Raw genomic sequence first — 27,178 nt, 5'->3', positions numbered from 1 at the left:
TTGCATTCCGATCGATCACAATCATACCGTTTGGTCATACCGGTTGGTTCCTGCCAGCAGCGCAGTCGCTGGGCGTTCTTTTTCTTTAGCTGGAAATATTATAACTTAAAAAAGAAATAGGCTCGGACCATGTTTAGTTTTTTTAAAGCTTTAGCGATTTAGAAACCAATTTATTACCTTCTTTTAATTTTAAGTTTTTGTTGATCTCAATGAAGAAGTGATAAAAATTTGAAATTTGTGTTCCCTAATATTTTAAGCATTACCTTTGTTTATTAATTTTAAGCATTAATTGAATTTTAGTTTTAAGCGTTAAAAATGAAGAAATATATGCAGTAATGTTTTAGTTAATTTTATGCATTGCAACTTGTTTCCGTTAAAACACTCAAATATGTTCATACAAACTATGCACATACATACATATTTGCAGGGCAATTCTCGATCTGATTGGTCTAATCACAATCAATTCAAACGCACACTTGATCGATGTCTGAGTTTTCGTGCATCGTTGGACTTGATCGTCTTTTTCTGTACAATCATTTCCAATCATCATACCGGAACCAACTAATCAGTTTCAATCAGTAAGCAGAGCAATCCAATCAACTGATCGAACTCCTTCGTTTTGAGCACGAAACTCGATCGAACGATATTGTTGCGAACCGCTGTGCTGAGTTGTGACCGTTTTGAGCGAGGCTGATCACAACTGATCGATCATACTCAATGCAGGTCTCTGGTGCAGAGGCATGGACTGATGAGTCGGCGATGGAACGATGAGCATAGCAAATTATCAGATGGGGGTTATGCTGGCTAGGTCATGATCATTTAGATTTAGAGCGATAAGTTTCTGTCTTCCTATTAACTGTCAAATCTGACATTCCTTTATTCATATATGCCGGTTTATTCTGAAAAGGTCTTGGTGACTGTAAGTCTATCTATGATATGATTTATACGTTATTTATTTTCAAAATCGAAGCAAATTAGTTCTACCCAACCTTAGTAAGGAAGAAAATTTAATACAGTTGTGATGAGAGCCCAAAATATAGTACGAGCACTTACCCAAACATCTTCCCAAAAACAACGTTTAAGAAATAAAACTTTTTTGCGAATTTTGTATTTTAAATTTGAAATTCCACTTTATTTGTTTGCTTAGTTTGTTAGTTAGTTCAGTTTAGTTCAGTTTATGTTGATTTAAATTTAAATTTAATATTTAATTAAATAAATATTGATACTTAGCTTGAGTGCATTTACGAATTCTCGCTGCACCTCTGCCCACTTCGCCACTCTAATAAAACTATGCTGTACTTTATTTAATTTTTACATGAATTCAAGTGAAATTCTCAGATTGCTACGCTACACTGCGCTCCAGCTGATTTGTTTTTGTTTTGTTGTAGCACTACTGCTAATTAATATGGAATAACGCTGCGGCATGCTACGCCTTAACTCGCTATAGTTGCTGCTTTCACATTTCTCTTAGCATAGACAATCGTAATGCGTACCGTTAGATATATATTTATATTGCATTTTAGTGATATTTTATTATAATTTTATGTATGCCAATTGAGATTTGAATTTTGCGACAAAAACTTAGCTTATCAATGACTTCGAAAACAGGTTTTCTTTGCTTTTAAATTACACATTATATTTTTAGTTTATTTAATTATATTTTTCTTTTATTTAGTACTTTTAAATCTAGAAAAAAACACGCTAATTAGGTTGAATATATTTAATTACCTTACTTGCTACTGAGATATTTTACAAAGGTGTTTGGAGGAATTAAACTTGGATATTCTATATTTTTTTGATTAGACATCAATTGCGCGCCAATCAAAGTTGTGTGCGTGGGTGTGTGCCTCAAGCTGTTGCAATTGTCGAACTGTTTTTGCAAACTTTGGGACCGGCAGCAACCGTTAAAATCCAAAAATAAATCAATTACGGATTTAAGCAATTCAATAATTAATTTCATTGTTAATATTAATTGGTTTTTATTTATGAAAATATGGTTTTTTGCTGAAATATTTTCAAAATTATTATTTTCGAATTAATTTAATTTCTACAGAAACACACACACACACACGCACAACTTTAGAATTAGCGCAACGCATATAATTTATATTTAATTTTAATAGAAAATATTTTATTTTTTACAATAATAAGTAGTAATTAATTATATAATGGTGTTCTCTTGGCGCACACGCACACGCAGCTGTCGTTTGTTATTGCGTGTGTGTGTGTGCGTGTTTGCTCTGCAAACTGAATTTAAAATGCAATTTTCTGATTATTTGCCGATTAGCCGAAAACAATGGAGCTTACACACTCTTTAGGCCGCTCATGTTTATTAATTTACTCACACACACACACATATATATGTATATATATGAAGCGAAATATTGTATTTGCTGTTTGCCTATGTGTTGGTGCTCAATGCTCGCTTGTGTGTGCGTGTATTGGTAATTATGTTGACTCAATTTGTTGTAGTTGCAGCCTAAAGCCGACTCTTACACACATACAAACACACAAGCACGTATCTGCTGCTAATGCATTATTAACTGTTATTTAGCATATTTATGCCACTATTGCTGTGTGTTTCTTTCGCATATATTTCGGCTACAAAACATGTCACGAGCTTAATGCGTTTGCAATTAGTCGCAATCTGCACACACACATCAAAAGTTTGCATTATTTGTTGCGCCACTAAAAGCACTTGCCACACACGCACACAGGCAGCGCTCGCCGGACGCTCGTGCGCTCGTTTGCTTTGCTTTAATGTCCTTCGGCGCAACGGCAGCCGCTCGTGCGTCTTTCAGCATAACTGTGTGTGCGTGCGTGTGAGAAACTTTCGGACTTTCAGCACTAAAGTAGTGTGTGTACATATAGCAAGAGTTTTCCAATATCGGCTCCTCGCACCCTTCAAGCAAATAATACAGCGCTGCATTTGACCACCGACCCCGCTGCTCGGCAAGGTAAGCACTTCGCATTTGTTTGCCATTTGCAATTAAAGTCGTCTATTTAGTTATTTATTAATTTAGTAAGTTCTTAGTTATTCATATGTGAAGATATAAAATTAGTATTTACAGTCTTATTTATGGATTTCAGTTAATTTAGCCTTCTAAACCGAAATCCTTGCAAGTTTTGCATTAACAGTTTAGTTATTCATGCGGTATTTAAGTAGGTAAACATACTTTTTGTTTTTGTTTTGCTTATCAACTAAATAGTATGTAGCTACAGTACAATTTTATTGCAAATTATTGTAGTTAGCGTTTAGTATTGATGTGTGTTGGCTCTGTAGGTCTATTTCTTATAATTATTAGTAGAATGCCTCACTTTGTATTGACTGTTTCGTAAGTTGAGCTGGATTTGTGTATAAAATGTAGCAAATGGGCGGCAAAGTATGAGAGGGGGACTTTATGAGAATTTTAACATTAGGAGCCGAATGAGTCACTCTAGTAGTTATGCTGGAAAAAATGGCATTTTAGTATATTATTGAAGTATTGAAATTTTGAAATTTGCGGTATGAAAACAAATTTAGAACGACTTCGGACCATCATTCAACGGTTTTGTAATTTTTGAGACTATTTTCTAGCTGTAGGTTGGAGTCATGTGTGGAAGTTCACGCAAGTGAGGAAAGTTCTCTGATTGCCATTCACTTGGGAGAGGCCAGAAACGATTATTTTACACTTGGCTCAAGCAGCTTACGACTTAAAGTATCCTCTGGGTACCCAAAGAACATCCGTTTGAAGACGAGTTAAGTGAGAAGGCGAACCATCCTTCACCAGCGTTTTGCGTTGGGTTTAGAACCCGCCACGTGAAAAACGGCGCCAATGAAAAGAATAACTCGGCTATAATCCCGTAAGCGGTGACTATGCCAGTAAATAAAAAGGTTTTATAACTTCAAAAAGGTTGTACTAAATAAGTATCAAGCTTTAAGTCACCTGATTATAGAAAGAACTAATCAGAATTTTCAAGTACTTTAAATATAGCAGCTTTAAGCCCTTTGGTAGCTCATAGTATACAATTCTCAGCAGGTTTTGATATCTACAGGCGATATATTTTATCATAAAACCAGGTTCTACAGCAGATTCCATTTTTCAGGGTTCTAGATATAATAAACTCTTGATTCAAACAAATATTTTGAATTCGCCTCCTTGCAATTGCCTCCTATTTTTAAGGCGGCTGTGTTTTTGATTGACATCATTTTTGTCTCTTGGAAACTGGAACTTCTATATTTTTAGTTATCATAAAATCAGGATCCTTAGTCATTCTGTGAAAATTTACTATAAGCCCAAAAAACAACTCAAATGCGTGTTTTTAGCAAAAATGTGTTAATTCACAAACCGTTTGAGAAGTTAAGCAAGTGCTGAACGAAAATTTTGTGTGGCGCCTAAAGGTATGCTAAAGATAAATGCATACATACAATTCCGCTCATTTCCTTTCTTTAACTGTCACTTAAAATTAATCAATTAGAAAATTTATGCGTGAAGCTATATTTATAGCTTAGGAACTGACCTCACTGACCATTTGCTACATTTAAACTCATTTTCTATTGCATATTTGTAAGTTAGTTTGTATGATTGGCGGCAGATTGCCTGTGTCTGTAGCTATTTGTAAACTGGCTGCATAATAAACTTTGAAAAATTACTTATGAATATAAATATATATATATCTACACATTTAGTAGTGTGTGTATCACACAAATGTATTGTAAGTATTAACATTCTACGAACTATTTTATTGCATCAATATAATAGTACTCGTGTGTATGTCACCACATACTATTTACCCAATCAGATGCCTGCTTATCGTATATTGCATATGAGTATGTATAGAATTGAACATACGAACACACACATATGCAGTCGTATGCGTAGTCGATATCTATGATTATGTTTTATGTAGTGGTAATAGTTCTGAAGTATGCCTCTATTCATACGATTATCCTATTGTTAATGCTATCTACTTGCTATCTGAGATGAATTGCTTGAATGAATGTGTTGCTTATTGCCCGCAATGACATATGAGTGTTCAATGCGACTGCGCCTAAGTGAATTATTAAATGTCAATGGCAATATGAGTGAATATCTTGAATAATTGATTAAATGATTGAATATTTGAATGAAAGCATTACAAGCAGGGCTTAAGTATGCGCACACATACGATATCTTTATATACATATATATATATATATATATTGAAATGCGTACGCATTTGCTGAATGAATGAGCGTTTAAATACCGTTGAAGCGCAAACACATACACATATGGACACACATACGAATAGTTGCTTGAATATGCAATGATTGAACGCAAAGTTGATTGTGTGGCTGAATAAATGGAACGATTCATATGTTATGTCTGAATTAATGCATTCATAAACCTTTATATTAATATAATTAATGCTGTTTCTTCATATGCTTTAAGCTTTATACCTACACGAATACAAAGAGATAAACATTTTGCTGAACGGCGCAAGCGAATCCATGCAAAAATGGCTGAACGCATAAATTTGTATGATTTTCAAGTGAGTTACATGGCTGATATCAATATGAGAATATATATGCATATATACAAATGTAAAAGTGCCTTATTTGTATGTATCGCGTAGGAGATCGCATGAATGCTGGCGTTATTTAAGTGAAAGGCTCGTGGCAATGCTAATCCTTTAATCCTGCTTACGCCTGCAGTAACTAACGCATAGAAATGTTGCTGCGCAGCGCATTTTCACTTCATTCAACTCATGTTTCGCTTCTTCCTTTCATTCTGCTTGTATATGTACATTATCTGGAGGTAAGGACTTAGTGAAGTTCTTGGGGATTTGGTAGTGCAGTGAATTTTGTGGTTTGGGTCATTTGTGTTTTGTGCATTTTTTATTTATAAATCATGCTCATTGCTGGCAAACAGTTAAGTGAATAACTTCAAATTTAAAAAATCTTAATCTTTTCCGCTTTTAAGTTATAGTTTCATTGAAAGCTTGATGTCCACACTCGAATAAATTAGCTGGATCAATCGAGATTCGCTCTTTTATTTCAGTTGACTTAAGCTGGACTGAATATTGTTCCGTTGTTAGTTTCAAAAATGTTTTTATACATTTTCTTAATTTACTCTATTAGTTAACTATGCAATTAATTGATTTGGTCAATTAGTAAATTACACAATTATGTTATTGACTGTATTAAAGAACTGACATAGTCAGTTAGTAAGTTATGCAATCAACTAATTTAGTCAGTCACTAAATTTTTCAATTATTAAATTGACTAAATTAAAGAAATGCCTTAGTCAATTAGCATATTATGATATAAATAAATTCAGACAATTAGTGAATTGAACAATTCGTATTGAACTTTATACTAATTGACTAAATTAAGGAAGTGACATAGTCTGTTGAACACTTTCGAATTATTAAATTGACTCAATTAAGGAACTAATGAAGTGAATTAGTATATTATGCAAGTAATTAATTTTTAAATTTTCATTTGATCAACTCGTACTGAACAATTTACTAAATGACTAAATTAAGGAACTGAACTAGTCATTAGAAAATTTTTCAATTAGTTAATCGACTAAATTAAATGAATGAATTAAAGAATTCACTTAGTCGATTAGTATATTATGGACAATTAAGAAATTGGCTAAAATAAGAAACTGACTTAGTCATTTTGTAAATTATACAATGAATTTATTTAGTTAATCAAAAAATAGTATAATCATGTAATGAACTTAATTACGAAACTGACTAAGTCAACTGTTATATTTTGAAATTAATTAATTTTGTCAATAGACAAATTGTAAAATTATTTAAGCGACAGAATTAAGAAATTGATTTAGTCAGTTAGTAAATAGCGCAATTAACTAATTGACTAAATTTAGGAACTGATATAGTCATTTAAAACATTGTGAAATTATCTACTTGACTAAATTAAGGAACTGACGTAGTCAATTAGTAAATTGTGCAATTAATTAATTAACTAAATTAAGAACTAACTGAGACAATTAGCAAACTGCGCTATTAATTAAGTGAAGAAATTTTTGTGTTGTCTTTAGAACTTTTTAAATTTTTAATTATAGTTAAATTTATTAAAAAATTAAGTTACCAAAATATGCTCTCAAGAAATTTTTGAAACCATTAAAGTTTTTTCCGCTATTTTCACAAAACTGCCTGCCGCAATGACACACTTACAGATAAATGGAAGCGTCTGGGGTTAGTTTTTGATTGTTGCTGATTTATTCGTTAATTTGGCCGACTTGTTTGATTAGATTTTAAATTTTTAATTTTTTTAAATTTATTTTTTTGCTCGCTAACTGCATTTTAAGCTTTTCTTATTTAATTTTTAGATACACTTTATATGAAAAATTTTGTCTTATTTAGGCCGAAATGTTTGATTAATTACTTTTCACTAATTTTTAATTAATTAATTAATTCTCTTTTAATTTTCTCCTATACACATTACATGAGAAATGAATACACATAAAAAAGCAAAAAACATTTAAAGCGAAATCATAGCATCTAGAAAAAACTTAACTAAGCAGCGTTTTCCGCATTTTCCGCACCGCACACCAACAAAAAAGTCCGAAAAAATATATTTCTCCGCAGCTCTTTAGTGGCTTGTGTGGAAAGTGCTTCGTCGCTTTATTCACACATTACATACATACAATTGTTGTTTGTTTGTTTGTTTTTAATAAGGAATATCGACGTGCTCATTTGTTGTTGTTTTTCGTATTTTTTAATCATTTTGATTTTTGCTTAAATTTTGTCGTTGATTTGTGTTTACGTGGCTGCTTTGCAAAAAACATGCAACACTGGCGCAGTGGAAGCATTTCAGTTGTTGTTGTTGTCCTTGTTCGTTATTTTAAAATTTTACGTGCTCTTTGTTTTAGTTGTTGTTGTTGTTGTCGGTGTTGTGTTTTTTGCACTAGCGGTAACACAAATTCACATCAATTTTACACATTCATTTTAATGTACAAATATACGCGTACTTATGTAGTTTTAACTTGATTAAACTTTCTTTTTTAATTTTTTCTAATACAATTACGGTTAATTTTGAATTTTGTTTCAATATTTTTTTTTCATTTTTTATTTTTAGCCTTATAATTTATTTGCCTAAAGTTTTGAGTTTCATGCCAAAGTGTTTGTTTGTGTTGTTTGTTTGTATGTATAAATTGGTGGTGGTATGCGTGGGCGAGCAGCGGTGGATTGCAACTTGGAGCGCATTTCGAGTGTTGCAAATATATACTTGAAAATGAAACTCGAATTTCTAAGCAACCTTTCAAATAGGTTACTCATACGCCATGTCGTTTCGCCAGCACCTCCAATTAAACTTCGCCACCGCATGCCCACCCCAAATAAGCCCCGCTTGGCAAAGCAAACAAACTGTAAATATGCTTTGTTGCTATTATTAGCTAATACTTTGCACACCAATACACACATATCAAAAATGTTTGCTGTTAATTCCTTTCCTGCCCTCTCTTCCTTAATATTTTTACTAAAAAATTTGCTTAGTTTTGATTATGCGTCTTTCTAGAATAAAAAAAATGAAATAATATTTTTTTCTTTTTCTTCAAATGCAGAGCTTTTCTTCCTTTTTTACTTTTATTCTGGAGTTTGGAAGCTTTCAATTGTTGTGTTTTTGTAGTTTAGTTACAACACTGATAAATGAAGGTGGGTGTGTGTGCTTTGGGAGGTGCTTGGAAGGAGGTGTCAATGTGTGGTTTTTCATGGGGGCAAGTAAGAGGGGTTTCAACATTTACTCAATTGAACTTTTTTTATACAAAATTTTGAATTACGTGGCATATTCTCTAAAGAAGCATCAAGCCGAAGTCAAACTTTAAGTAAAAGCAAAGCACATACATATCTAATTGCAAATTGAGCAATTAAGTTTACCACTACATTATTAGTTTACTTTATGATAAAATACACTGTAATTATATCTTTTATTTTTTTTTTTTATTTAAAGTTATATTTATGTCTTGCTTTATTTGATGAATTTTTTGCGTATGAACTAATATTGGTGAATGAGCAGTTGACGTTTAAAGGGATTAAAAAATAAATTTTAAAAACTTAAAGTTAGATAAATTTTATAATTTTTTTTAATTTAATTTTATTCTCATATAGTATTTTTATAAATTTAATTTTTTTCTATTAATGGACGATATGAATATCGGAGAAATGAAAAAAAAATTTAGCGAAGACCAAAACTCACCGCTGATTCAAACTTTACACCAACTTCAGTTCACACAGTTCAGTTTATGGGTTAGTGGTAACCCATTAATTTTCACTCAATTGAGAGCTGAACTATTTGCTATATATAGCACCGAAGATCTGGGAATATATAAAAATATGTGTAAATTCCTCTGGCGTTTAAGATATTTCAGAGAGACAACATTTTTTGAGACTTTTCTGTTCTCAAAACAAACAAAGATTTTTCTATTTCCAGAGAAGTAGGAAGGAAAGGAGAAACTTGTTGAGTTTGCATGGCAAATTCGTGGTATATTATGAGGCAGAGATAATCAACTAATGGTGTGGTACTGTCGAAAGTTCAGCCATTTTTGAATGTCTTAGGAACGACCATCTAAGTGGGTAAAAAATAAAGAGATCCCTTTCACAGACTTCAGATAAAGAAGTTCACAATATAGAGCTTCAAAATGGTGCTTGGAGCGCTATCGCAGCTTTGAAAGCCTAGATCTCTGCGACTTTTCAGAATAATCAATTCACTGATCATATTTTACGCTACTGATATTTCTGTTTACAAAGTGTATATATATAGAAAAGTGTATCAGACTCGAAATTTCCCACCATGATCTTCAAATTCTACGAAAACTCTATTCCTCCCCATCCGATTGGATAGAAATAAGTTCAATGATTTAAACGCCAACTGCTGGCATACACAATTAGTAGCAATTAACATAATATAACGGCATTTATATGATTTGCTTTATACAATTTAAGCTTCAACTTGAAAGCTCACAAAACTTACTCTGTATAACTGTGCATATTGCATGCATATATATACACATACTTATACCATATTCACATACGCCCAGCTATCAGTTGAAATTTCTAGTAATTAAACTTGCACAAGCGCACTCAAATTATCACACACGCACACACACATGTACACTTTTATACACACAGATGCACAGGCATACAAGCACACGAACCAAGCGCAGCGCTCGCATAACTGTTTAATTGCAGCAAATGCAAACGCAAATGAAAGCAATCAACCGACTGTAAATAATGAATTATGGAATTTCGCATATTACACTAAACTCTATTTAGTCTATACCTATATATATATATAAAGGCTTATATATATATTTGCTGTTATATGTATGTAGTGTGAGTGGCCCGACCGTGGCACAGCTTTAACTTGGCATCACATAAATGCGTAATTTGCAACACACGATTATTTAGAATGAATATTGATTTTTAGTCTAAATGCTAATATTATGCGCACGAGTGTGACTGCACTCGCATTTATACTACACATTTGCATTTGTATTTTACTTATTTGTTTGTTCATATTCTGGTTAAATATGCTGACTTAAATATAGGTTATGTCTAACGGAAAGTAGTTGACGCAAATGCGGCATGAAACGACAACAACTACATATTGTATTTGTAAATCACTTTAGTTTACCGGCAACACACTGCAACTAGTCGCTTAATTTATACATATTAGAGTAGTTGTGGTCCTATGGTAATACTCCTAACAAAACTAGCGATATTTATATAAGTATTTTATATGCTTGTTTTTGCCTTTGTATGCCTACGGAATAAGCTTACTTTCTTAAACGCTTTAATTTGCCTTTTTGTAGTGTGTGTGTGTAACTTAATTCCTGTTTTAATCTCAATCGATACAGCTCACTACTACGTCAGGGCTTACGCCCACACCTCTGGCCGGCTGACTAACTGACGCGCACACGCACCTGCACGCACTTACACCTTGAGCGCGTTTCTCGAGCAGATCGCCGGATTACTACACACCTCCTCCGCGCCGCGCTCGTACTCCTCCTCTTCATCGCTGCGCTGGTAGGCCAGCGACGTCGCGCCCAACGCGCTGCCAACGCCACAGCCATGCAGACCGCCCTCCTTGGTTTTTCGTGCCGCCGCCTTGTTGTTGGCAAGGCGCATGGCCACTTCGGCGGGCGCCACGGAGACGACCGCGTGCGCGGCGTCATCGGTGATTAGCATGGACTTCTCATACGCTAAGCGCTGACGGCGCAGCAAGCAGCGATACGCGAGCACCAGGCACACCAGTATAATGGTGCCCGAGAGCAAGCCGAAGAAGAAGGGTTTCTGCATGTCGGCAACGGCCATTGTGAGCATGCTCAGATCAGGCTTGTGTATCGGTTCAATCAGGCTAATGTCGCTATTGTGGGAGTGCCAGTTGAAGACAAACTGTGTGTGTCTATTCAACGCCTCGACTGACTGATCGTGGTCGTCATCGCGCTCGTCGTATGGCAGCACGGCGGCGTTATCGGTATCGGCGGTCAAACCGTTAGAATTCGAGGAGATATCGGCGTCTACATATTCCGTGTTGCCATTGCTGTTGTGGTCGATTGCATTGTTGTTGATTTGCTGTGGTTGTTGTGGTTCGATTTTGGCGGCTGGGAGTGTTCTACTATCGATTGTTGTTGTGGAAATTGATGTGGCATCGGCATTAGGTGTTTGTGTTTTATGTTGGCCACTGTGTTCGTGTGCCATCACTGCCTCGGATGTGTCAATGCTTAGTGGCAGCGAGCGTGACATGAAGCCGGTGAGCTGTGGAGAGAGAAAGAAAATTGCATAACAAATATTAGTCACGTCTTGTAGGGGTGATTTTAAGTTTATTCTAGAATATTTGTCATGAAATGAAAAGTGGTTTCGGCCGTAGCTTCAAGGAGCAAGACATCTTTCCTTGCTGGCATGCGCTGAAAAGGCATTCACAAATTCATTTTGAAGAGAGAGATTAAGATTTTATTGCTCAACTGCGGGTCAAAGGTGCTATATTCAAGGTTACAACCGGGTTTGCTTCTCGTAAATCTGTCTACAGTTCTTCGAGCGTTGAAAAGGTATCGAAAATGTTCATGACTTTTCAAAAATTGTTCAGCTTTTACTTCATTGCAGACACTTCCCGCTTTGACTGCATATCAAAACTTTCCCGCCACTATTCACAGACCGAGTAACGGTATATTCAACAACCTCACATTTTGCCACTATAAATCTGACTGCCATTCAATTCGCATTTCAATTATTTATTGCCAGTCAACAAATTTAATTGCTTTCGAATTTCTGGCTAAAACTCATTTATTATCGCGCCTACAGAGTCGGCAAGTCGGCAATTTGTGTGAACGGCACTAAGCGTTTTCAATTCTGTTCAATTAACGCTACACCCACGAGCAGCTGCGGCTCACACTTGACACCAGCCGGCTTATCGCAAACATGCATCACGCCTGTCGTGCCAGCGAGTATTTTTTCGATTTTTACCAAAATATTTTCACTAAAAATTTTACCGAAATTATTAAAATTCGCAGTAGCGAAAGTTAATACAAAAATGGAATGTGGCATGTGGCGCGTTGAGTTTAGATAACACTTTAAAAACGCTATTTGAAATGGCTTCAACTTATATATACTTGGCAAAAAAGAGTAATTTCTCATTGCTTTTCATCAACTTACCTTATTTTTGCAGGTGACCTTAACGCGGTACTTTGTGTCCGGCCACAGCGATAACTGCACAATCGATGACTCGGTCAGGAGATTGCCCATCAGCCCACCACCGGACACCTCCCAGCTGATGAGGCATTGATTTGGCGTATTCAGTGCATCCCAGGCGATGTCCACGAGCACCAATGAGTCTTGTTGCAACATTGAAACTGTGCGCAAAGTCCAAGTTTCCTGGATTGGTTTATTAATTTTTGATGCTTGCTGCATTTGTTGTTGTAATTTTTGTTGTTTATATTGCAATTGACGGAGAGCCACATTTTCCGTAGTTGTTGGTATGGTGGTTGTCGTGCTTGTTGTGGTTGTTGTGCTTACATGTATCGGTGCTGGCGGAGTCATACAGTTGAGATAGCACTAAAAGTATAAGACGAAATTTTTATTAAAACTTTTATTTTAACAATTTTATGGGTGAAAAAGTATAGTAAGTAGATAAAAGCACTTCATAATCTTAATAAGGAAAACTTGTGGCGTTAGAACCACACGATTGAATATCTTATAGTTCAAAAAAAGCTGAAGATTTCACATAAGATTAATGTTACGGCCTTGGCTGGCTTTGTTGAATACTATTTGAATTTTTTTTTGACTTTCAAATACCAAGCCAGGGCCTTGCTAAACTTGGGTTTCCTCTTTATTCCACTTAAGGATTAATAACTATTTGTTGGTAGACACAAAAGTCAAATGACAACTTCGGGATCACTAAGTGCATTATCGCGAAACTGATTGTAGAAAATTTATATGTCATCTTTCTGAAACCACACTGCGACACTTTTTAAATTTTTCAGCAAGAAAACCCCGTTTTATTGTCTCGAAGGCACCTACTGACTTTCTGAACGGGATAAAAAATGGATGCTTCAAACTATTTAACTCTTTCTTTGTCACTCTCAAACTCTCATTTCCACAATGCGCTGTCGTCTCTTACATTCAGAGGACGTTTCATATTCTCGAGCCCCTGATGTGAAAATTTAGCTCCTTATCGAAGACGTGGATATAAATAGACCAGTAGAGAATGAGTTTTTCTCTAAATTTGGTTTACTCCAGGGTGTATAATGAAAAGTCATAAGAATATATTTGGCAATATGAGTTCAATAGTCGATTCAAAAGTACCTACTGTATGCATGAACATTTTAAGCACCTGTGAAGGATATATTAGCCTCGGTGCAGCCGAAATTAACGCTTTTTCTTGTTTTTTGTTTCCACTTAAAGAAAAGTGCTGTAGAGTACCATCGAGTGTTTATCGAAGCTTATGGTTATCATGCTCTATCAAAGCAATATGTAAGCGGTTAAGGGATATTGATTTTGATATGAGAAGGGAAGAACATGGAAGACCTTCAAAAAAGTTTGAAGACGCCGAACTGCAAGCAATATTGGATGAAGATGATACTTTGAGTCAAAGCCGAATAGCACCCATGTTAAATGCTCTACGAGTACAACAAAAAATTTCAGATTGATTGAAACATATGGTAAAGATCCAAACGTGTGGAAAATGGGTACCACATGAATTGAATGAAAGACTGATAAAAACTGGTGAAATTTTGCTTCAAAGACATATGTATAAGAAAATCAGTTTTTCATCGAATTGTTACTGGCGATGAAACATGGATTTATTTTAAGAATCCTAAACGGAGAATAATCATGGGCTAATCCGATACAACCATCAACATCGACTGCAAAACCATATCGTTTCAGTAAGAAGGCAATAATATGGATTTGTTAGGAACAGAAGAATATAGTATTTCTGTAGACAACAAATGTTCAATTTGAACCATGCATTGAAAAACGGGGGAAATGTGGACCAAAAGACAAGACAAAGTAGTTTGTTTCACGACAATACACCTGTATATAAAGCAAAATTGGTTCAAGATATAATCAAAAACTCGGCTGTGAGCTGCTACTCCACCTGCCATATTCAAGAGACTTCCCCCTTCCCTTTGTTTTCATGGATGAGACATGCATTGGCTGAGCAGCACTTCGATCCCTACGCCGAAGTCGAAAATTGGGTGTCTGATTGGTTTGCGTAAAAATACGAACGTTTTTATTGGTGTAGTAGCCACAAATTGTCAGAGATGTAAGCAAAAAGTGTAAAAAACAACGGTCAGTATTTTTAATATTTTTTTTTACTTTTCCATTTAAAGTTAATATTTCATTTTTACACAAAAACGCTCATTTCATACCGCTACAACTGGCTTTTGGCATTAGCTTTTGGAATTTTTGTGTCACTTGGTGCACTAAGAGAGAGCAACAAAAGGTTTTAATGGCGTAATGAAGGAAGAATATCAATGTTATGTCAAAATATTTGCAATAATTAAGTAACGAGTCATTAGGAAATAGAAAAATGTCATATCTGCCTATATATACATTTAATGATTATAGAATCTATTTATGAGTAAAAACATGTACCCTTTTACATATACATATTTCATACATCTAACTAATGAGTTGTTGCGCTTTTCAGTTGAAAACGATTGTTTAATTAAGTATTAGACAATATAAGTTTCTTAAATTATCCATTCACCAACTCTTCTTTCTTAAAAGCCAGCAACTACTAGCATGTTCTCACTGCTTTCTGATAGATGCTAACGAATTTGTGCACTGACAGCACTCTCTGCTATTCCCTCTTCTGTAATTAATCACATTCTGACAATAATCAGTTGAAATGTCATTTCTTAAGATAAGATTTTCCCAAAGTGAATAACAAAACTAATGCAAACGCATTAAGTGAAAAGTTCTGTACGCCAAAAATCAATTTAAAACTTGGTTCCTTAAACTCAACTAGCAAAAGCAATGAAAGTTTCCACGCTCGAGCAAATGGTGTGCTCAAGCAAATGTGAATATGTATATGTATTTGTATATCCACCGAAATTAGTTTTAGCGCGGGTTGGAGTAATTTTGCCCGCAACTATTTACACGCTGACATACTTATTAATATTTTCCCGGTTGTAATCTGCGCGTGCTTACACATGTAATGATTACAGCATGCAAACAAATAAATAAATATTACTATGCTTCCCTTCATTCGCAAATGACATGCGCGCCCGCGGCCATATGCAAAGCACAAAAACAAAACAGAAAATACGGAATATTATTAGCATATTTGTTTTTGAGCTAATCTCGGAATTTGCTTTTTGGTTAATGACTTATTGCCTGGGGCATACAAAGCAATCAGCGCATGTGGAATTGCCACTGTCGCCTAGGCGCCCAATCCACACGACACACACACACACGTGCATATACACACATTCACGTACATGCTCTCCGCGCACCCCTCGTTCCTTAAGTATACTGTTCGGGCTCGCGTTTCCAGCTCCTTTCGCGCGTAGTCAACCAGCTAGTTAAATGAGAATATTCCTAGGCACATCTTCATGAGTATTTGTTGATTTTTTCGTGCCTCCCTCTCGCCGCCAATTTCCTTTAGCGCACTCTTCACAAATTGTTTGCTGCTGATTTTCGCTAGTTAGACCCCTCCATGCAGCACCTGCTTCAGCAGCCGGTGAACGGTGGAGGCAAGCATAGGTTTCGCTGAAGCCACCTTCTGACAGTGGGTCCATTCTCATATATAGTTGTATGTATGTGTGTGTTTGGCATGTTTTTCACATGATCATATATCAACTTTTATTAATTCGAATTGCTTTCGCGCAGCGCCGATTTGTGGTTGTCTGTGGCAAGTGGTTTTCGCAATCTGAGAGGCAAGTAACTAATAGTGCTTCGTAGCGAAGTTCGGCGCTCCAAAGCACCCATATGAATTCGCACACAGTTTTCACATACAAGCCATTCCTGCATGTATATTATGTGTGGAAGCATGTATGCGCTACCTTACTGCCCTACCTGTGTTCCAATCAAAAACTCCCGGCATTCCTGGCGCGCCTCCCGCGCGGTTCCCGGCAACCCAGTTAAGCCAACCAATTTCTCCGCAGTTATTTATGTGCAGCAACACACATTTATTTGTTTAAGCAAAGCTTCCTTGCTGCCTCTGCCGCGCCGTTGTTCACTGCTCATGTATCTGTCTTGTACTCGTGTATTTATAAAGCTCCGCTTATGTCTCTCTCTGCCTGTGCGCCTGTCTCTGCCGCGCCTTGTCTCTACAGCGCTTGTATAATTGTGCGGCTGTTTGTTTGCTCGTGTGTTCTATGCTTGTATTGCCTTAAGTTGTGCTCGTAAATCGTCTTTATTACGATTATGTTTGTTTATTGCAATAATTTATGTGATTTGCGGTTTTTGTTGCTCACCAATTTACGTTTGTTTGCCTTTTCCTTGTTTTATTTGATTTTTTTATTTTTATTTCGATTTCGCGCTGATTTTTTTATCTTTCGCAATTTGAGCTTTGCTTTCTGCTTCAACGCTTTTTGATTGCGATTTTCCCTCTTAAGTTATTAATTTTTGGTGACTTTTTGAGTTAATATTCTACGAAGCGGAGGGAGGGGGAAGGTGCAATTTTTGTATAATTAGCGATTACATAGATTATTTCTCAAGCAGAAAAAATTACTTTTTATTAATGACAGTTCCTAGTTTGATTTGTTCATGTTTAAATAGAAAATTGTATTATATATCCTTTAAGATCTTCCCAGAACTCCACTGTTTCTCTACAAGAACCATCCATGCTGACTTAGAGCGCTTCTAGGTACGAATCTCTGAACGTCATTTCCTAAAGGAACTCATGTTTTGTGTTTCCTGAACTATTTTCCTGACTTTTGGATAAATAATTAAGAAAAAAGTCCTAGATGCACTAAAATCTGTAGGCAAAGAGCAACCACAATACTAGTAAACTAGACAACAACTAAAATTCATATTTTAATCCACATAATCTGTCATTGGAAGCGTAATTGGAGCACAGTTCATCCATATTGATCTATTTATCATAATGTAACCAAGGAGTTACACTGAAAATACTGTACTAACATTTTGTGGGAGCAATGATCTATAAAGATCATTCTGAGTATTATATTAGGTCTACTAAAAATATATCCACTAACTTTGCTTTAAATTTAGGTTTTTATTTGTCATAATTATGATAATCCTATTCACGTCAAATAAGCAACGTTGTGTTCCAAAACTTATTACCATTTCTAAGGTAGTTTTATAATGCAAATCTCAAGGAAACCCTTGCCACTAGTGAAACAACTTGAGTCTCATGGAAACCATTGCCCGTATTGAGACAACTAAAGAGTCGATTTTCGCAAGCTGCTCCTGAGGCGAATTATTTACCATCACAATCATGCTTAGTGCCAGGTCCGCTCTATAAGATAGATGCATTATAACCTTCCAACCAAGCTACCATAGTTTCTGCTAAGTCACTGTCGAAGTGTGTTCCCTAGGATCGTCTTAATGAAACATAATTGCTCTCCTACTGGCCAAAGTTGGCCGTCTCTGGGCGACTGTTTCCCTCGAACGGTCCCATAGTTGATAGTTTATGTAGCTCCGAATTAAAAATTTGACCACAGAGAAGCAACTCAAACAGATGATTTATAATAGTATCTATATCAATAAAAAGAAAGTTGTGCTAGTGACACCATTTATAACTCAAGAACGGCTGAACCGATTTGGCTGAAAATTGGTGGAGAGGTAGCTTAGAACCAGGATAAGGATATAGGATATCTTTTATCTCTTTGTGTCAAAATTTAATACAAATCATAAATACCAAATTATATTTTAAATCATAAGTATTTGTTCAAAATTTATCTTCGTAGGAATCATTTGAATATATACGTACAATTTTAAACAGAGTCTTCTCAAAAATAATACAATTGCTAAATATTGGGAATAGAAGAAAAGAACTGCAACCAAATACGCAGTGAAATAGATTATAACTGGCTCAGTAATTAGTCGTTGAGTATGTATTATACCACGTGCACCACGAAAGACTGATGTCATAACCTTTCCCGTCGCCTTTTTCGTTTTTCCACGCCTGAGAACCGGTTCATCAGGTTCATCCTGTGCAGTTCACTACAATGACTGTCGATTGGACTCCAGTGGGAAATGATGGAGCTGTGTTTCTATCACTGACGAAAAATTTCGGCTTTATTCCGTTTAGAGAGCACTAATACACTTGTCAGAATCAGTTATTCGTTGTTTTTGTTGGATTATGAACTTGCGAGAAACCTAATTTGCTCATTTCGCCTGTTTTCAGCTTAGCAAATATCTTTTCAACGGTGGATTTCCCTGAGCCCAAATTCAACAGTGTTTTCCCCAAAAAGCCGAATGATTTATTAACACACGAAATGCTTTCTGATCCATTTTTTGTAAACTAACACAAGTTGCTTCACAAAATATTATATCCCATTAACTAATAGTTATAATCCAAATAATAGAAATCATATAGATGGTAGTAGTATTATCTATGTATCAGCCACAGTGAAGCGTGGACGGGTCCTCTAGTCTTAATATCACACTCAAAACGTAAAAAGAAATTAAATGATTCCAATCAGCCTTTAAATGGGTCCAAACGGGTTTTTCTTTTGCAAGAATTCGCTCCTGAGAATCGAAATAGTGTTTGAATGGCGACCGGTCTCGACAATTTCCATTAATTAATCGATATTATTGTCAACTGGCCTTACAGTGTGCTACAGTCTTCTATTGGAAAAATAATGGATTTATTTGTACTAGATCTTAACTAAAGGGTGATTTTTTAAGAGCTTGATAACTTTTTTAAAAAAAAAAAACGCATAAAATTTGCAAAATCTCATCGGTTCTTTATTTGAAACGTTAGATTGGTTCATGTGGCCATATAAAGGAGCGCAAGTTTGGTGTTGGATTCGTGGTGGGAGAGAGACTCCGTCGCCGAGTACTATCATTCACTCCGGAGAATGAACGTCTAGCCACAATCCGCATCAAAGCGAGGTTCTTCAACATATCGCTGATTTGCGCCCACGCCCCGACGGAAGAGAAGGACGATGTGACCAAAGATGCTTTTTATGAGTGCTTGGAGCGCACTTATGAGAGATGCCCCCGCCACGATGTCAAAATCGTGCTTGGCGACTTCAACGCCAGGATGGGCAAAGAAGGTATCTTTGGCACTACGGTCGGTAAATTCAGCCTCCACGAGGAAACATCCCCAAATGGGTTGAGGCTGATCGACTTCGCCGGGGCCCGAAATATGGTTATCTGTAGTACTAGATTCCAGCATAAGAAGATACATCAAGCTACCTGGCTGTCTCCGGATCGAAAAACCACCAACCAGATCGATCATGTTGTGATAGACGGAAGACACGTCTCCAGTGTTTTAGATGTGCGTGCGCTCCGAGGTCCTAACATCGACTCGGACCACTATCTTGTTGCAGCCAAGATTCGCACCCGCCTCTGTGCAGCAAAAAACGCACGCCAACAAACACAAGGAAGGTTCGACGTCGAGAAGCTGCAATCACAACAGACAGCCGAACGATTTTCTACTCGGCTTGCACTCCTGCTCTCTGAGAGCACTCGTCAACAACTCGGTATAAGGGAACTGTGGGACGGCATTTCAAACTCCTTACGTACAGCTGCAACCGAAACCATTGGTTTTCGGAAAGTGCAAAAGAACAGCTGGTACGATGAGGAGTGCCGTGTCGCAGCGGAGAGAAAACAGGCTGCCTACCTCGCAACGTTACGATCGACCACAACACGTGCGGGATGGGATAGATACCGAGAGTTGAAGAGGGAAGCGAGACGCATTTGCAGACAGAAGAAGAAAGAGGCCGAAATGCGTGAGTACGAACAGCTTGATAAGCTGGCCGACAGGGGTAATGCTCGAAAATTCTACGAAAAATGCGGCGACTTACGGAAGGTTTCAAGACCGGAGCATACTCCTGTAGAACCCCCAAAGGTGATCTAGCCACCGATGCCCAGAGCATACTTAGATTATGGAGGGAACACTTCTCCAGCCTGCTGAATGGCAGTGAACACATAGCACCAGGAGAAGGCGAACCCGATACCCCAATCGATGACGATGGAGCAGACGTTCCATTGCCCGACCATGACGAAGTTCGAATAGCAGTTGCCCGCCTGAAGAACAACAAAGCGGCAGGGGCAGACGGATTGCCGGCCGAGCTATTCAAACACGGCGGCGAAGAACTGATAAGGAGCATGCATCAGCTTCTTTGCAAAATATGTCGACGAAAGCATGCCCGACGATTGGAATTCAAGTGTGTTCTGTCCAATCCACAAAAAGGGTGACCCCACAATCTGCGCCAACTACCGTGGGATTAGCCTCCTCAACATCGCATATACGGTTCTATCTAGCATATTGTGTGAAAGATTAAAGTCCACCGCAAACAAACTGATTGGACCTTATCTGTATGGTTTTAGGCTTGGAAAATAAACAACCGACCAGGTATTCACCATGCGCCAAATCTTGGAAAAGACCCGTGAAAAGAGGTTCGACACACACCACCTACTCGTCGTTTCAGAGCTGCTGCTTTCGATAGCACGAAAAGGAGCTGCCCTTTATGCCGCAATGTCTGAATTTGGTATCCCCGCAAAACTAATACGGCTGTGTAAACTGACGTTGAGCGGGACCAAAAGCTCCGTCAGGATCGGGAAGGACCTCTCCGAGCCGTTCGATACCAAACGAGGTTTCAGACAAGGCGACTCCCTATCGTGCGACTTTTTCAATCTGCTGCTGGAGGAAAATTATTAGAGCTGCAGAACTGAACCGAGCAGGTACAATCTTTTATAAGAGTGTACAGCTGCTGGCGTACGCCGATGATATTGATATCATCGGTCTCAACACCCGCGCCGTTAGTTCTGCTTTCTCCAGACTGAACAAGGAAGCAACGCAAATGGGTCTGGCAGTGAACGAGGGCAAGACGAAATATCTCCTGTCATCAAAACAAAACAGTCGTCGCACTCGCGACTTGGCACTCACGTCACTGTTGACAGTCATAACTTTGAAGTTGTAGATAATTTCGTCTATTTAGGAACCAGCATTAACACCACCAACAATGTCAGCCTAGAAATCCAACGCAGGATTACTCTTGCCAACAGGTGCTACTTCGGACTGAGTAGGCAATTGAAAAGTAAAGTCCTCTCTCGACGAACAAAAACCAAACTCTATAAGTCGCTCATAATTCCCGTCGTGCTATATGGTGGCAGAGGCTTGGACGATGACAACAACCGATGAGTCGACGTTGCGAGTTTTCGAGAGAAAAGTTCTGCGGGAAGATTTAGGGTCCTTTGCGCGTTGGCCACGGCGAATACCGCATCCGATGGAACGATGAGCTGTACGAGATATACGACGACATCGACATAGTTCAGCGAATTAAAAGACAGCGGCTACGCTGGCTAGGTCATGTTGTCCGGATGGACGAAAACACTCCAGCTCTGAAAGTATTCGACGCAGTACCCGCCGCGGGAAGCAGAGGAAGAGGAAGACCTCCACTCCGGTGGAAGGACCAAGTGGAGAAGGACCTGGCCTCGCTTGGAATATCCAATTGGCGCCACGTAGCGAAGAGAAGAAACGACTGGCGCGCTGTTGTTGACTCGGCTATAATCGCGTAAGCGGTGTCTACGCCAGTAAAGAAGAAGAAGATTGGTTCATGACATTTACTTTTTGAAGATAATTTCATTTAAATGTTGACCGCGGCTGCGTCTTAGGTGGTCCATTCGGAAAGTCCAATTTTGGGCAACTTTTTCGAGCATTTCGGCCGGAATAGCCCGAATTTCTTCGGAAATGTTGTCTTCCAAAGCTGGAATAGTTGCTGGCTTATTTCTGTAGACTTTAGACTTGACGTAGCCCCACAAAAAATAGTCTAAAGGCGTTAAATCGCATGATCTTGGTGGCCAACTTACGGGTCCATTTCTTGAGATGAATTGTTGTCCGAAGTTTTCCCTCAAAATGGCCATAGAATCGCGAGCTGTGTGGCATGTAGCGCCATCTTGTTGAAACCACATGTCAACCAAGTTCAGTTCTTCCATTTTTGGCAACAAAAAGTTTGTTAGCATCGAACGATAGCGATCGCCATTCACCGTAACGTTGCGTCCAACAGCATCTTTGAAAAAATACGGTCCAATGATTCCACCAGCGTACAAACCACACCAAAACAGTGCATTTTTCGGGATGCATGGGCAGTTCTTGAACGGCTTCTGGTTGCTCTTCACCCAAATGCGGCAATTTTGCTTATTTACGTAGCCATTCAACCAGAAAAATGAGCCTCATCGCTGAACAAAATTTGTCGATAAACACATTTCGAACCGAACACTGATTTTGGTAATAATAAATTCAATGATTTGCAAGCGTTGCTCGTTAGTAAGTCTATTCATGATGAAATGTCAAAGCATACTGAGCATCTTTCTCTTTGACACCATGTCTGAAATCCCACGTGATCTGTCAAATACTATGCATGAAAATCCTAACCTCAAAAAAATCACCCGTTATAAAGAAGTAATGAGGCCAGTGTGAGAGAAAAGTCAAAGAAAAGATTTTATTTCATTATGTTGGAGAAAACATCTAAGAATCCTTCACAATTAAGGTCTGAACTCAAAATTCAACGTACAATTTTCAGCAGAAGAGAATCTCGTAAGAGATTCAGAAATCAGGAAAAAAAGTAATGGCATAATGAATCTGAAGGCTAGAAAATCCAACGCCAAACCAGCTTTCAGAAAGTGGCTAACTCGAATGTCCTAAGAACGGCGTACTGATATGCTGGTCTTATTCTCGGCTTTAACCAAACTTTACGATATCATGAAAATAAAAAGTTGAACAGTATGAGCTCTCAGACTTATTTATACTTAAATTATTACTTCTTTAAACTCAAATGCACGTGCTATTCATAGTCTCAGTACAATTGCATTCATTACGAAGCAATCACTGACTGGCATATGTAGGCAACCTCGGCTAAAAATTAATTGAAAATTTTAAAAATGAAATACCTCCAATTCATGCGCACCAAGAACGCCATTGAACGCGCGACAAACCCATGTAATTGCTAAATAAACATAAATAATCATTAATCTTCGCTAAGTGTAAAACGCGAACCTCTGAACCGAAGTGCACGCGAGTGTGTATGGCGTTTTGAAACTGTGAAAAATTCTCAGCTCAAGCACAGCTGGCAACGCGACCGCACTTGTGCTGCGCGCTTGGGCATTCACTTTTAATTTTTCACTTATGCTGCCGCATTTGCTGGCGGAAAAAATTAATAATAAAGTGTAGTTAACTAAAAGTGGGTAATAAGCTGCTGAGAACTCGTGAGCGTTGCATTCACCAGCGCAGCTGAAACTCTTTTAATGCATTTACATATTATATATAATATTATTCTTAGGCCGCACAGCTGTGCCACTAAATCACACAGTCACCCGCGCAGAACGCGGCTCCAGCGTTGGAGCGCAGCGGCAGACGCGTTCGCGCCGCAGATGGACAAGTGTTGAAGCGTTGAATTGGCTGTGCCGTTGTGGCAGGTAGGCATAGACAAAGATATAAACGAACGCACATACCTACACACACATGTCTAGGAAAACAAATATTTTCCGCGCCAGCAAGACATGACTCCGGCGACTGCGCTTATACACATGTGGAGCTGTGCTGGCTGTCGAAATGAAATGCAAAATTTTCGAAAGACAAAATCGTAAAACATCACAGCCAAAGCACAAGCGCAGCGGCAACAACAATGACACTCAAATAAAACTATATAAATAGTTGTTGTCGGTGATACCACAGTTCGACTGCTTGAGCTGCACTGTTGTCTTTTGGCCTGCGCCGTGCGCTGGTCTGGCTGTCCTCACAGCCTTCAGGGGGTCCATCCGCGCGCTGTTGACTCGCCTTGTTTGTTGACTACAATCGTGCTGCAAGCTGTGATTACAAGCTGAAGTACATATGTGAGTATTCGTTGGTTGCTGAGCGTGGTCCGAGCACGCCTTCGCCAACAACAATGCATAGCGGCATTTAAATTAATGTGTGGCACAGAAAAACTACAAATATGAATTGGCTGAAGATGCATAACCGCGCTTTGTAAGCCATAGCAGCGTTGAGTGCAGCAAAGTATGGCCTCTGCAGCGACTTGCACGGCAATAAAGCGAATATTATAAGCAAATATAGTTAAGGCATTAACAATATTTACCAACGAGGCATGCCCCGCCAGCTTCAACCAAACCAGTTGGTGGCCACATGAGTTAGCTTGCCAGCTAGCTAGCTCTGTTGCTTTTTTGGTTGGTGTGGCTTGCTAAACAACCAACTAAGTAGCTGGCCGAGTGGACAGTTTGTGGGCTGCTCACTGCTTTGGTTTGCTTATTTCGAGTCTGAAACTGTTGCTGCCTCCTCAACCAATATCGCAAATCACTGTGGCAACCTGCTGCCAGTTGGGGTCGCACTGCTGAGAGGTAGGTATGCAAATGTATACATAAGCGAGTATATTCAAATATATACATATGAACATGTGAAGTGCTTTCCTATCGTTAGCATTTTCAGTGATTAATTGCTTTCAATTCGAGTGGTTTTGGAGGTGCCAAGTTTTTTTCTTGGAAAACAAAGCTGCGAAGTTGTTTACATGTAGACTTATTTCTATCAGTATGTCGTAGTTATATACTTATAAATATATAAGAAAAAATTTTGGCATCGCCGCTAAATATTTGGCAGAAATTTTTCTCTTATTAATTGTGAACGTTTTGAAATTATTTCAGAATTTTGGCTCCACCGAATTTTAAGTTACAGCTGGGAACATCAAAATTACTTTTGAAGAGCTTTAATATGCAACATGAGTGCCGAGGGAGTGGCGTCGATTAAAACACAATTTTCTAAAATTTTCCTCGATATGAAACAGGGTTTCTTGGCGTGGAAGCCAAATACTTAACCTACTCATCTATTGGGATAGTCCAGCTGACAAATGGCCTAAAAATCCAAACTTTTTATTACCTTTAACGTAAATTTGGTCAACTTACACCTTAAGCATTGTTCACTTAAAATCTGTACGCACTCTAGGGGCCGCTGCTCCGTTATTTTAAAAATTCTCTGAGTAAAATCAGTTGATCTGAGTACATAGTTAAAATACAGTTATGTATAGGAATTTTCAATGCCCTTGCTTATCAGTTGGCTTTTAAATGTGAAATGGAGTACGCTAATCGAAAATTAATAGTGAACGAATTTATAGCAAATCCGACATGGTCAGGTTCAAAAATTGGAAAAAAATTAAAATTGTCCAAAACAACAGTTTGTAGTGTAATTAAACGGTACAAAAATACTTTGAGCATAGAAAGAGCTAAAAAAATGTGTGTAAAAAGAGGAGCGCGGGATTTAGAATTAGTAAGGAAGATACTAACCTCAATTAAAAAAAATCCCGGGCTATCTGACAGTGATCGCGCCAAAAAATTCGGGACAAGTATAAGTACCGCCAGGCGAATACGTTTAAATGCTGGGCTAAATACATACCGTGCTATTAAGTACCCAAACAGATCTGACAAACAGAATATTTTGGCAAAAAAACGCGTACGACTTCTGTACAATCAGGTTTTGACGAAGTTCAAAGGCTGTCTTGTAATGGATGACGAAACTTATGTCAAACTTGATTGCAATCAACTTCCTGGACAAAAGTTTTATGTTGCAAACAAGCGTGGGAATGTGGAGCAAAATACAAATATAAAAAAATTGATAAATACGGTCAAAAAGTTATGATTTGGCAAGCAATATGCTCCTGTGGCCTTAAAAGTCGTTCTTTCGTAACTTCGACCAAAATGACATCGGATATTTATATAAAAGAGTGTCTTGAGAAAAGATTACTGCCGTTTATTCGACATCACAGAACTTCTGTAAAATTTTGGCCAGATTTGGCGAGCATACATTATTCTTCCACTGCCATGAAGTGGTATCAAAATAACAAGGTGGAAGTAATACCAAAAATCTTTAATCCGCCTAATTGTCCACAGCTTCGCCCAATAGAAAAATATTGGGCGATAGTAAAAAAAAATTTGAGGAGAAGTGGTCGGGTAATAAAAAAATATGACTCAATGTTGCCTTTATGGAATAAACATGCAGCTAAAGTAACAAGAAAAACTGTTCGAAAGTTAATGTCCTCTATTAAAAAACATGCTCGCAACTTCCTACATAACAAAGTTGAATAATTAAATCTTGTATTAAAATTAAAAGCTTAATAAATTCCCTTCTTTAACGAATTAAAATTTTTAGTTTCCGTTGTTTATCTTTTTAGTTATAATAATATTTTTGCGTACAGATTTTAAGTGAACAATGCTTTACTATGCTTTAAATAGCTCAACCATTAAAGAATGCTAAAAGTAAATGAAAAAATATTTACACATTTTCATACAATGCTACATACATAAGTAGGTAAGCATAGAACCTTTGTCGCATCGTGTGAAAGTTGCAATGAAGCTAAATTTGCTTCTCACATGCAAGCTCCGCCACAAGTTAACAAGTAAAGTTAATAAGAGGTAGCAAGCGTAGCCATTTCAGCTAACAAACTGCCGTTGGCGCTTAATTTCGCTACTATTCTAGGTCATAAACATTAACGCTTAAGAAAGAATGCTTGCAGTTTTTTGTATAAAACCAAATGTCGGCTATGGTTTCCGGAAATCTGAGCAA

The 27,178-nt window shown here is 37.6% G+C and overlaps 1 protein-coding gene across 1 annotated transcript in view; it reads right to left on the bottom strand.

The window, feature by feature from the left end:
• Positions 1–8,043: 8,043 nt before the first annotated feature.
• The window catches only part of LOC105225879 (uncharacterized), a 133,243-nt gene continuing 114,108 nt past the window's right edge, over positions 8,044–27,178 (bottom strand). The window contains exons 4-5 of the mRNA XM_011204547.4: positions 12,643–13,041; positions 8,044–11,748 (exon numbers count right to left, since the gene is read on the bottom strand). Of these exons, the coding sequence (XP_011202849.2) occupies positions 10,924–11,748; positions 12,643–13,041 (1,224 nt within the window). The 3' untranslated portion in view covers positions 8,044–10,923. The remainder of the gene's footprint in view (positions 11,749–12,642; positions 13,042–27,178) is intronic.

This window comes from Bactrocera dorsalis, chromosome 4 (genome assembly GCF_023373825.1).
Source record: "Bactrocera dorsalis isolate Fly_Bdor chromosome 4, ASM2337382v1, whole genome shotgun sequence".
Classification (NCBI taxonomy): Eukaryota; Metazoa; Arthropoda; class Insecta; order Diptera; family Tephritidae; genus Bactrocera; species Bactrocera dorsalis.
This window is presented reverse-complemented; position numbering and strand designations above follow the sequence as displayed.